This window comes from Colius striatus, chromosome 1 (genome assembly GCF_028858725.1).
Source record: "Colius striatus isolate bColStr4 chromosome 1, bColStr4.1.hap1, whole genome shotgun sequence".
NCBI classification, from domain to species: domain Eukaryota; kingdom Metazoa; phylum Chordata; class Aves; order Coliiformes; family Coliidae; genus Colius; species Colius striatus.
The window spans coordinates 79,092,212-79,104,058 of NC_084759.1; the positions used below are offsets into that span (position 1 = coordinate 79,092,212).

Consider the following 11,847-nt stretch of genomic DNA (forward strand, 5'->3'; position numbering starts at 1 on the left):
AGGTACTGGGCAGGGCATCCCACAAAAGGAGCATCCAAGACCCTTCCCGTAGTGTGCTTGATATAATCTGAATTCTGTGTAGACAGCGAGTTCTTGGCACCCCTTCTGTGGCATTTCTGCGTAGCTAACATACCATTTCCTGTGCAGTTACACACATCATCGCAGGGCGCCACGAACTTAACTCTTATCAGCACCCCGGTGGGAAAGCCCGGGTTATTTACAACAGGGCTCGTTTCGGTGTTGCAAAGCTTCTTTTCAATTAAAACAAACAGCAAATTAAATATTAAACAGATAAGTAGGGAAAGAGAAATTAATTGATCTTCCGGCACTGAGGTGTGGTAGACTGAGGAAACTTTAAGCAATTGCACTGAATTATATTGCCTTCATTTGTGTATATTATGTACATGAAACTTGTTTTAAAAACAGAGGGACTTAATTATTCATATGCAGTGAAGCAGCAATCTGTAAAAAAAACCTCCAGAAGTCCAAACCCAGCACATACTTCAGATTGCTTTTTATCACAGGAGAAACATAGTGTAGCTATCACTATTAATACCAAGATTGAAAATTTGCTTTTAAGTCATCTCCACGTTGACTTACGGTTTGGTACTGTGTTCTCAGTGTACGTAGTATAAAAGAGGAGTCCGAGAGCTACAGAACACCTTTTTGGACAACTGCAGACTGTCTCTCCATCGCAGATCTTCAAACAGATCTTCTCTTCTGAAGCCCTGGGACTTGGATCCTTTTCACTCTGTCTGCTTACTGACCTTGATAATAGATGTTCAGTGTAGCACATGCTTAACAGAGCTAGGATTGGCTCCCGGGTGAAACCAACAATTGCTTTATAGGGTGCAGGAGGTATTCGTGCTGGGACTCCGCAGTACCTGGCAGCCAGTTACCACCAAACTGCAGGCTGTGAGCAAAATCCTTAACTATTTTAAAGTTTATATGTATTTATGTGTGTGTGTGCTGTGGTTTTTTCCTGTGGTGAGCACATGCTGAAGAAGCAGGTGGACTGGAAGTACGTAGGAAAGATGAGGAGGGCAAAAAGCCCACCCATAAACCTGGTCCAAGGGCTGCACCTCACCTTTGTCATCTTCTCCTTCCCCTCATGCAGTGGAGCCCTCCCAGAGGCAGTGTAGGACCATGAGCTCAACAATAGATACATTTATAGATCACAGAAATATATAGGATTCAGTGTGGAAAACGGTATTTGACCGTGCTTTAAAAAACCCAACCAAGCCCACAGGCATTTCTTCAAGGTGTCTGATGGTGATGATAGATGAGCTCTCCTTCCCCTCATCTAGATATTTCCTCTGCCTCCAACCCTGTCACCTTTTAAAGCGGCAGTGGGGGGATTTTATTATGCTTTATACTTTCCTCTTCGACAGCAATCTGTCTCCCTCTCTTTGGGTCCGCACAGCACGCTAATCCCTCAAGTCTCTGACGCAGCGTAATTTTCGTCTTAATTTTCCTATTTCTCAGTGTTAAAAGGGTTTGCCAGGGGAACAGGGGTCATTTCCTGTCCCCGCCAGATCATTAATTCTCTATGAAAACACGGCGATCTCACGCTTCTCAAGCAAACAGGAACATTGGGACGAGCCACTATCATGTGCAAAATACTCGGCTGTGCTGCAGCAGCTGGAGGAGCCAAGATGCTGCAGAGACCACGGGGTTTTAAAATGGTCATTTGAAAAAAAAAGGGAGGGAGAGACTATATAAGAGCAAGAGAAAATGGCTTTTTGATTCCTTAACAAAAGAAACGTCATCTGGTTTTTTCCCCAGCTTGACTCTGCTGAGCAGCCTGCTCATTGTCTTTATTTTTAGAAACGATTGCTCTTTCCCTAAACAAGACTGGTCCTTTTTTGTTTGTTTATTTGTTTTTTAATACTGATACTTGTCACTTTCTGAATAAGGGATTTGATTTTTTTGCTTCTGTTTTTCAGTGCTTGGGCACCTCTGCCTGCCTGCAATCTGTCTCAGCCAAGGCTGAAAGGGAAACAAACAAAAACCCCTCAGCCCCTTTTTTTGTGAATGTTTTCTGCCGAACATTTCATAAGATGAGAAAAATCCGGAATTACTGTCCTTAAGCCAGCAGCAGGAGGGGAAAAGAAATGACTCATCTGTTTACTTTTAAAAATCCTTTTTAAGAACTCAAAACGAGCCTGATAAATTATTATCATTTTACCCAACCAGCCTCTGCTATTAAGTCCTGGCATTTCTGTAGTCTTGCGCTCGCCGTAGCATCTCGCTGCCAAATCCAGGGATTTACAAGTCTCAGGAGAGCCTTGAGAGATTTCCCGCTTCCTTGCCTTGGCCATTTTTTAAGCCTTTGTTTGTGGGGTTTGGATTTTTTTTCCTCCTTTTCCCATTGCAGGTTTATCAGTCCTACAAACATCTATGTGAACAAATAATCTCCATTAAGCATCAGAGCTGGCAGAGCTCTTTGAGTGCTCTCAGAGGCAGACACATCACCAGGCTGAGACTCCTCACCAGTCCCATTTGCCCTCCCTCTCATCGCCTCGTGTAGGATGTGGGGCATGGGGAAGCACCTCTGGCCCAGCCAGCGATGACACACGTTTTGCTCGTAGGGAGTGGGATTCAGCCACGTGCGGGTGAAAAATAACGTCAATTTGGGGTGCTCCGGTGCTTTCCCATGGTAACGGAGTTGCAACCGGACAAGTTTCCATGGTGATCATTACTACGGCAGGATGCGCTGCACACTTTGGGAGAGGCACGGGCAGCGCGGGGCGGAGCAGCCAGCCCCCAGCCAAAATCTGCCAGCGACAGCTCGAAGCGTAGAAATTATTTATCCTCCTAAATGATTGGATGCACAGAACCATTAATTTGCTTTTTTTTTAGTTTTCAGGGGGAGGGGGGGTGTTAATCTTTTTAGGGAAGAGGCTGCAAATTTCTCTGCCCTATTTTAATTGCCTGGTTAATATAAAGGGTTGGGCTGTCAAAATAAATTTCAAGTTTCTTTGATTTTGTTGTTGTTGTTGTTGTTGTTATTCTTCAAGTCTTTAATGAATCAGGTGCCTGGTTCACATTACTGTCTCTAGCTCCGTGGTAGGGTGAGGCCAGGGCTTGGTTTGGTTTTGCTTTGCCTGGCTGTGCTTTCTCAGTCTGCGCTCCATGCTTTTGGAGGTGCTGTTTCACTCTGCCTGCCTTTAGTAAACCCCACCAGGATGAAAAAGGGACAAGTATAGTAGGCGAATCGAGGAGGAACGTTTCTTAGCTGCGATATTTTTAGAAGTGTTTGTTTTGGAGGCTTTTCTTGAGTTAAAACAGTGCGCTGTCACTCGGCTCCGCCGTGCACTGTCATTACGTGAAGCTTTGTTTAAAAACATGAAACGGATGGCCCGATTTCAGGCTGCATGCTGGTGGGGAGGGGGCAGGGGGGAAGGTTGGCTGCAGGCACTCCTCGAGGCTGTTTAAATTATCTGTGTTTACAGCTAAATATATGTTCCTCAAAAGACTTCGCGCAACACTCATGGACTTATGTATATCCAGCATCTCTGTATATATAGTATGCTGTAGTATGGAGCCTTTAGCCTGAAGCGTGGAAACATTTAATGGCTTTTCTTTGGTGAAGGGGTTTTAAAGGCAATGGCAAATATTATTTTGAGGAGATTTATGCAGTGCCTAAAATATGTTTCTGGCTTGCAGGCCAAATTATGTCGGTGGCAATGCTCCTGGCAGCCCGGAGCCACTGCAGGTCCCGCTGACGGAGATGTAAAGTCGGCGCCGGCAGTGCCCAAGAAGCCCAGCGACATGGAGGAGCTGTACAAGGACACTCCGAACCTGCCCATGGACGTCACCAGCTCACCCTCAGCCATGGCCAACAACAAGCTGGAGAACGGGGTGGCCCAGCTGATCACGGCGGAGGCCTGGAACATCAACTCGGCTGACCTGATGAAGAAGGCCCTGTCCCCGCTGGTGACAGTCCCCACGCCCTCCATCCTCACGCCACCGGCCGAATCACAGAGCGGAGGGGTTGCCCTGAAGGTGGCGGCCACAGTGTTGCAGCCCATCTGCCTGGGGGACAGCCCCGTCGTCCTCCCCATCCACCTGCAGGTGGCCGGCAGCGCTGCCCCGCAGATGCCGGCTACCAACACCGCCACCCCCTACGTCATGACTACCCAGGGGCCCGTCCCACTGCCCGTCCTCCTGGAGCAGCACGTCTTCCAGCACCTGAACTCGCCGCTGGTGCTGCCCCCGGGGGCTGCCTGCCCCGCCAGCCCCCTGCACGCCGGCCTCTTCCCCAGCGCCGCCGCCCCCGTCGGGCAGCCCCAGCTCCTGGACCCCAAGCCCTCCGGCCAAGCACAGGAGCCCGTCCTGCCCCCCGTCTTTCAGACACCGGGGTTCGCCGCCGTCCTTCAGGACCTGTTTCCCTCGCAGGGCACGCTCGGCTCTGCCCCCTGCCAGCCACCCCCCGACTACGCCGCGCTCCCTCCCCAGGCCTTCAGCTCGCCCCTCTCCCCGCTGGTGCCCCCCGCCACGCTGCTGGTGCCCTACCCCGTCATCGTGCCCCTGCCCGTCCCCGTCCCTATCCCCATCCCCGTCCCCATCCCCATGCCCCACGGCGCCGAGACCAAGGCGGCCCCTGACCCGCCCAAGCCGTCGCTGTTCACCCCACACTCCTGCAAGGGCACCCAAACCGCCCTAGAGAAGGAGGAGACGAAGCCCTTCGACCTCCTCCACCCACGGGAGTTTCCCCAGCTGAGCCGCCACACCGTCATCAAGATGGGCGGCGAGAACGAGGCGCTGGACCTCTCCATGAAAGGGCCGCCCGCGCCCCGGGCTGGCGAGGCCGCTCTGCCGCCGCCGCCGCCACCCGAGGACGGGGCCCTGGACCTGTCCCTCGCCTCCTGCCGCAAGCCTGGGGGGCCCCTCGGGGAGGTGGCCAGCACTGGCCCTGCCTCCGCCGCAGAGACCAGCGCCCACCCTGCGCCGGACAAGCTCGCCGGCCCGGCCGCCCCCTTCGCCCCTTGCAAGCCCCAGGAGGGTTCGGGCAAGACGGAGGGCAGGGCTGCGGGCGGCGGGCCGGCCGAGCTGCTGCGGCAGCCGCAGAAGTGGCTGGTGGAGCAGGCGGGCAGGGCGGGCTGCGAGCCCAAGGCCGGCAACAACATCGAGATCGTCAGCACCTCACAGACAGCCAAAGTCATCGTCTCCGTCAAGGACGCCGTGCCCACCATCTTCTGCGGCAAGATCAAGGGCCTGTCGGGGGTCTCCACCAAAAACTTTTCCTTCAAAAGGGACCTGCCCCAGGACTCGGTGCTGCAGTGCTATGATGTGAAGAGCCCGCCCGAGCCCCGGGACAGCGCCGAGGCCCTCAGGAAACCCGTCAAAAACAGGAGCGTAAAGCTAAAGAAAATGAACTCGCCGGAGATACACATTCTTCCAATCAAGAAGCAACGGCTCGCTGCCTTTTTTCCAAGAAAGTAAATTATGGGTTTTTAGAATTTTAAGATTATTATGAGAAGAAGAAGAAGAAGAAATTAATTAAAAAGATGCACTTGGTTTTAAACTCATTTAAAACTTTAAACTATCTTTGTAAGTTATTTTTGGGGGAACGGGGAGAGGATTGGATGTAGAGTCCCTATAAGCTGGGTTGGGTTTTTGTTTGGGGTTTTTTTTCCCCCTTTTGGTTTTTGGGTTGGTTTTTCTTTTGTTATTGGATTTTGACTTTTCACGGGAAACTGAATAAAAAGCAACCTATTTTTCAAGCAGATTGCACATTTTGCAGCTTTAATGGAGTTAATGGATGAGTCAGAGGGGTAAGAGCTATTTTCACTGCCATAAAGTGCTTTGATGATGTAACTCTTCATAATGGTCGGGATGGAAGTTTCAAAATAAATGTTTGTACGTGCTAATTTGGTTGCGGCATCTTTTTGTCATTTCTGAGTCGCTTGCAGTGTACAGAGGAGCTTTGGCAAAAAGTCTGTAAACTGTAAAGCGCCGCAACCGACTTGAGATGAGCCTAAAAATGTCGAGAAAAAAAAAATAGCAGGCTAAGAAAAAATTACATTGTCCCACAGCTCTGTCAGAGAGCACGTCGCAGCAGCCACTGACGATGCACCCACACGCGCTTCTGGAGACGCGAGAGGCAGTACAGCCCTGTGTACACCCAACGCCAGCTTCGTTGCAAGAGACTCGTAGGAAACCATCTAAAAATATCAAGTAACGTTAGCAGACATTTAAAAGAGAAAAGCCTAAAAGTCAGGGGGATTTGGTTGCCTGGAGGCGGGGAGGAGAAGGAAACGCCACATAATTTTTCCCAGCCTGACTATAGATATATATGGAAAAGTTGTCGGATTGTTAGTTTTTCTAAGTTTCTTTGATGGCAGAAATCATTACACGTGAAAGAGCAGAACTGTGTAACTATCACTCAGTAGTGTACAAGCTGCCCACGTCCGTGGAGAAATGTGAATGTACAATTGAAATAAAAGAAGTTCTGGTAGGTTACGGTTTTGCCCTTGTGTATGGAACTGAGCTGGAGGTGCATTGTTGTCTGTTGGCTTTTAAGTTCACACAGCTCGCTTGTCAAAACCCATCCCCACGGAAGGACGAATGTGAGAGCAGGAGAACAATTTTCAGGGGTGTTGCTTTTGTTGTGGCTATACCTGTTACGTAGGAAACCTCTTTCTTGTCGTTATTTCCAGTGACACGTTGCCAGCGCCACACCAGTACTGCCTAAATTTAAAAAGCCCTTGTAAACCCATCAACTGGTGCCATTGCCCATTAACTGTGCCTTCCTTTACCTAGCTGCAACCAAACTACTTCCAAGACTCCTCTTGGACAGTTTTGGGACCTTTTTTTGCAGTTTTTCATGCAATGAGGTGGTCCAAAGAAGCAGCTTGAGAGTTATAAATCTAATCCGTTCCTTAGGTGCTGGTGTCGTGCCAAAATCTGTTGAAACTTTTCACGCCAGCAGACACCAACTCACTATTCAGAAGATGCATTAGCACAGGGAGGCATTAGGAAAGGCACCCTGTTTCTCTTTTCCTGGGCTGCAGGAGCACTGCCTTCTTGCTTAATCTGACAATTGAAGATTTTCACATAAGCGTAACATGAAATACTGTCAAACTCTTGCTTTTTAAGTATTTTTAAAGCCTTTTCTTTTTCCCAAAGCTGGCAGAACTGACGATGTTCAGAGAGCATAACGTGTTGATGGATTCATTAATGTTTAGTCATCTGATTGTATTATTTTAAAATACTTTTTTTCTTAATTGACAATACTCTGCTACTTTGCTTTGCTCCTTCCAAGAAACTGTGCTGGTGAAATGTGTCATCTTCTGGTTATTGCAGTGCAGAGGCCCAGAATTTCGACATCCCTTGGGACTGGCATCCCAGCTGTCACTCTCCCACTTGCTGCAGCTGAGCCTGCTCCAGAGTGTCCAAAGTTTTCTGAAAATGTAGTTTTCCCCAGGGCTACACCACATACTTAAAAAGGAGAAGGTCACAGCATTAGCTGCAGTCACTTTTATTTTGCGGTTGACAGAAGCAAGTTCAAAAGAACCTCGCAGTCACGCCCATCAGCAGCACTGGCTGCAGCTCCCGAGGTCTTCTCTCCTTCACAGCCTTTGCTGGGAGCTATTGGTGCTCCCTGGTTAACTTCAATGCCCAGGCTACCTCCCAGCGTGCTCTGCACACAGTGGTCTGGTTTAACTGAATTGACACCAGAAGCCCCAGAAACCCTGACAACAAATTAGTCTGAATCAGCCATTAGAAACCCATACAAGCACTCTCAAAACACCTGATGCCTACAGGCAACTAATTCAGTCTAAAGCCAACTGGTATGGGTTGTAAAGATCAGCAGCCACGTGGCCCTATGTTCCCCCAGACCGTTACATCAGAAACTGCAGCCTCCCCTCTCTGAAACAGGAAAACCAGAAAAGAAGGAAATTATCCTAGCATCCCCCTCTGCACCCCCAGGACCAGCCCCCTGGCTTTACAGGGCTCTCTCCAGAAAGGCCAAGTTAACCTGGCACTGCTGGTCACCACCACCATCTCCACTGCCACAGGCTGAAGCTACCCCACTAGAAATGGATGGGCAGAGCAGACTGTGCTCACCTACTCCACCACCTGGCAGACTGCAGCGACGGGGAACGTTCTGAACAGCATTGTTCTGGGGAGGCTTTGGGCAGCTCCCTCCCCAGCTATGCTCCTGTGCAAGTCCAGCCTTCAAGGCTGTGCCACAGGAAGAGGAGCCTCACATCGACATTGCTCCTGATTATTAACTCTCAGGCAAGCCACCCTAAGTAGGGACCGTTTGCCTCCCACCATGCCTTGTGCGTGAAGCCTTGTGCCTACATCCCCTACATCCCGTCGGCATGGGGGAGAAGCAGCCACAGAACAAGGTACCTAATTACGCCAAGACTGAGCACTTCTACCTCCTCCTCCTGCCTCCTCCTTACCTCTAGCAGCAATTACAGATTTTTGTATATTGGGCCATTAATTTTCTGCAGGGCTACATTTTAACTGCTTCTGAAACTTCGGTAAGAGGAGAAGGACACAGAGCTGCACTCATGATATATGGAGCTCCCATTCCTGGTGGCTGTTAATGGAGACATTAATACCTCTTGTGAAGTTGAAGGGAAAGTCATTAAGCCGTAATGGTAGGAGGAAGATGTTTTACAGTGATGGGGATACGTAAGGTAGAGAGAAGGAGAGGAGCAGTACCAATCCTCAAAAGGGTAACCCTTGTTGCCTCCAGACTTCCTTTGACTTGGACTCTGGATGTGGGCTTTTATTAGGGGGTGAGCGAGAGGGAAGAGGGTTGTGAGTGGGGTTGCCATCCCCTCTGCTCTCTTCTCATCAGGCAGGGTCGTCAGAGGGAGCTTGATACCAAATCCAAGGAGCAGAGCAGGGCTGTGTGTCTCTATAAAGGCCACAGTACATGGCAGCCTCAGGTGTAGGAGAGCTCAGATAGACCAGCCTGGAGCTTTTCTCTGTGAGGCAGGTAGTCTCCTGCTTCACTGCCCATGGCTCTGGGACTGGGGGTGCACAGCTAAGGCTTTGGCACAAGGAGTTAGCTGTTAGCAACAGAAACAAATCCAAAAGAAATTAGCAGCTTCTCAGCCAGAGAACTGGACTGGGCAGTTTTTAGGCTGAGAGAAAGGACATGCAGTTCAGTAAGAAGCAGAAAATTAAGAGTGTGAAGGAAAGGTAGAGAACAGGGAGATGAAAGCAGGCGGTGGCAGTCAAGATAAGAGCCACCTCCAAGCCTCTTAGCATTGCACCCTTAATAAGGTTAGCAAGCAGCCAGCCAGAGGACCAAAGGAGAAGTAAAGCTGCAGCCCTTGGCCGTGAGCAGACGACAAAGGAATGTGTCAGCTTCAAAGAGAAGGCTCCAGGGCCAGTCGGCTTAGCGAGAGCGGGAAGAATCACTGGGAGAGTAAAGCTCTCTTGGGCTGAAGGCAGCTGAGAAGCAAGGTCAGAGGAAGACCACACCACACACATGCAGAGCATGCAAGGCAGTACGGCCTTCCCACTCCTGCCCTGCCTGACACAGCAGGTGACAGGGAAAAGCGGCAGCAAATCCAACGCAGCGGGGAGCGGAAGGAGAACAGCAAAGGCATCTGTTTCTGTGTATCAGAGGCCTGAAGTAACATGTATGACCTAGGCTCTCCTGCCACCCACGCTCCTGTCTGCTATAAAAAATGATGTGGCAGTTACGTCTCCCAATCAGTGCTAACTTTTCTTTTTTAACCACCGCCATTCATTTTCTGCCACCAGGATAATTACACCACCTCACACATCCCTGCAGAAGTTTGACCCCCAGGGGCTCAAGAAGCAGCTTCACACACTTCTCACATGCAAAAGATTTCAGGGGAAACCAGCTGGCACAGAAATGGCCACCGAGCACTGAAGGGCGCGATCAGAGAAGTCTGCGCCCCTTCAGTTGCACAGAGGCACCTCAGGACAGTGATCTGACAACAATAAGCCACTCTTTAACAGTCCTCATGAAGAATCTTAGACAATGAAAATCACATAAAACAATATTGCATAATATCCTGGTGCCAGATGTTTTGGTTTCTTTCTGTGCTCAAGTTTATAAAAACATGCTGAAGGGCTCAGTCAGAGACTATGTTTTTCCTCAGGCTGGGATCGGCTCCTGCCTTCCCGAATGCAGCCAGCCTGACACCACAACACTGATGACGTTCATTTGTGCAGTTTGCTTCTTTCACTCACCTTTCACTTTTTTCCCCAGTGCTCCTCCTCCTCTTATTTAAAGTTGCATTCCTCTTAGACTGTACCACAGACTCTTTAACGCCAAAGTTTGCAATTAACCTACACTGGGGCAGTTCCTACACACACGAGCAAATCCCCTAATTTTAGTGCGGAAAACATATTTTCCACAGTTGTTAAAATCCCAGTATCACAGCCCTGCTAGGAGAATCCATTCTGGTGTTGAACCATCTGAAACATTTCTGCATGTTTGTGGAGAAAAATTACTAATCACTAAAATATTTAGCACTGCTAAACGCGCCCACGTACCCCCAGCTCTTCTGCAATACCAGCATAATGTCCTGGTACAGAAATTATTGGGATACTCTCAGACTCAGAGGAGAAAGCTAAAAGAGCAAACAGCGGGATACAAGCTAACAGAATATATGGATGGGAACAGTTTTCCAGGTAAAACATCATTTTTCACTGTGAAGAGGTGCATGTTTCCAGTGAGGCGCTGGTAACAGACACATCGCACCCCTGTGTCAGCCTGTGCTTGCCCCCCTCCCCTTGCCCCTGAGATTACTAACGCTCCTTAGCCCACAGCTGTCTTGTAACAGTCACATTTTATGCATTGTTTCATTATCATCCTTCCCACCACATCCTCATCAACAGAGTTCCCATCTTTCTTAAGACCAAAGATAGGCAACATTTTGTCCTAGCCTGGCATCTTGTAGACCAAAGGTGCATCACTGTGACACAAAAGAGGGAGGGCCTTCTTTCTATAGCTTGTGCACTGCAAGAAAGCCCCTCAAAGTCCCATCAGTAAGCATGGGAAAGTCATTCATTTTTGAGACTTTTGATACACAAGTAATGTCTTATTTATTGAGGAGGAAAAAAAACCCCACAAGTTATAAAGGTCCAGAGTGGATTTTGCATTCTTTAAACAAACGTTTTGAAACAAGTACCTTGAAAGCTTGGTCCACAGAGCGTGGCCCAGCATAAGCAAGTACATACCTGCCCTTCAGAGAGCCTCTACAGCTCAACCATGACGGCACAAAGCCGCCACACTTGATCTTAAAGCTTGGTAATGCATGTGCCACGCTCACTTAGCAGCACCTGTATTCATGCACAGCGAGGGTCAGAGTGGAGTTAGAAAAGACCAACAGAATATGTCTGCTTTTTGCCACTTTAAACAAGAGATCTGCAACAGTGCTCTAACTGCAACAATGCAGACCTAAGAGAGCAAAAATATTCTCTATGGATAGACATTTGAGGCTAGATATTGTGGAGATCTGGACTTTCCAGCGAGACCCCATATGCGGTAGTCCATGGGACCTGGCCAGCATTTCTTAGCACAACGTGCACCTATATATTTCCTTCTGAATGCCAACTAGGTCTTTCAGTCAAGTCCTCAGCATTTTAAGTTGGGAATTAGTTCACATGCTGAAGTGAGATGGGTATCGAGGCTCTCATGATAGCTATGGAAAACCTACTCAATAAAACCAACACAGCCAAGAGAGCTATTCATTTCTTTGTAAAGCAGATGTTGGTATTTGGTCAGATCACTCATACCCTCAACTCAGTCAGCTAGATATCCACGGACTGCAGCGAGAGTGAATCTAGACAACTGTGATAGAAAAACACGAAGTTATATGAAGTTAAACCCGATCC

At 48.9% G+C, this 11,847-nt stretch overlaps 1 protein-coding gene across 5 annotated transcripts in view; it reads left to right on the forward strand.

Moving 5' to 3' along the window:
* RAI2 (retinoic acid induced 2) overlaps nt 1-6,468 on the forward strand; it is a 46,876-nt gene extending 40,408 nt beyond the window's left edge. For all 5 annotated transcript variants that reach the window (XM_061999294.1, XM_061999302.1, XM_061999310.1 and 2 more), the window contains one exon: nt 3,670-6,468. In XM_061999294.1, coding sequence (XP_061855278.1) covers nt 3,775-5,448 — 1,674 coding nt within the window. In that variant the 5' untranslated portion in view covers nt 3,670-3,774 and the 3' untranslated portion in view covers nt 5,449-6,468. The remainder of the gene's footprint in view (nt 1-3,669) is intronic.
* Nucleotides 6,469-11,847: the final 5,379 nt, after the last annotated feature.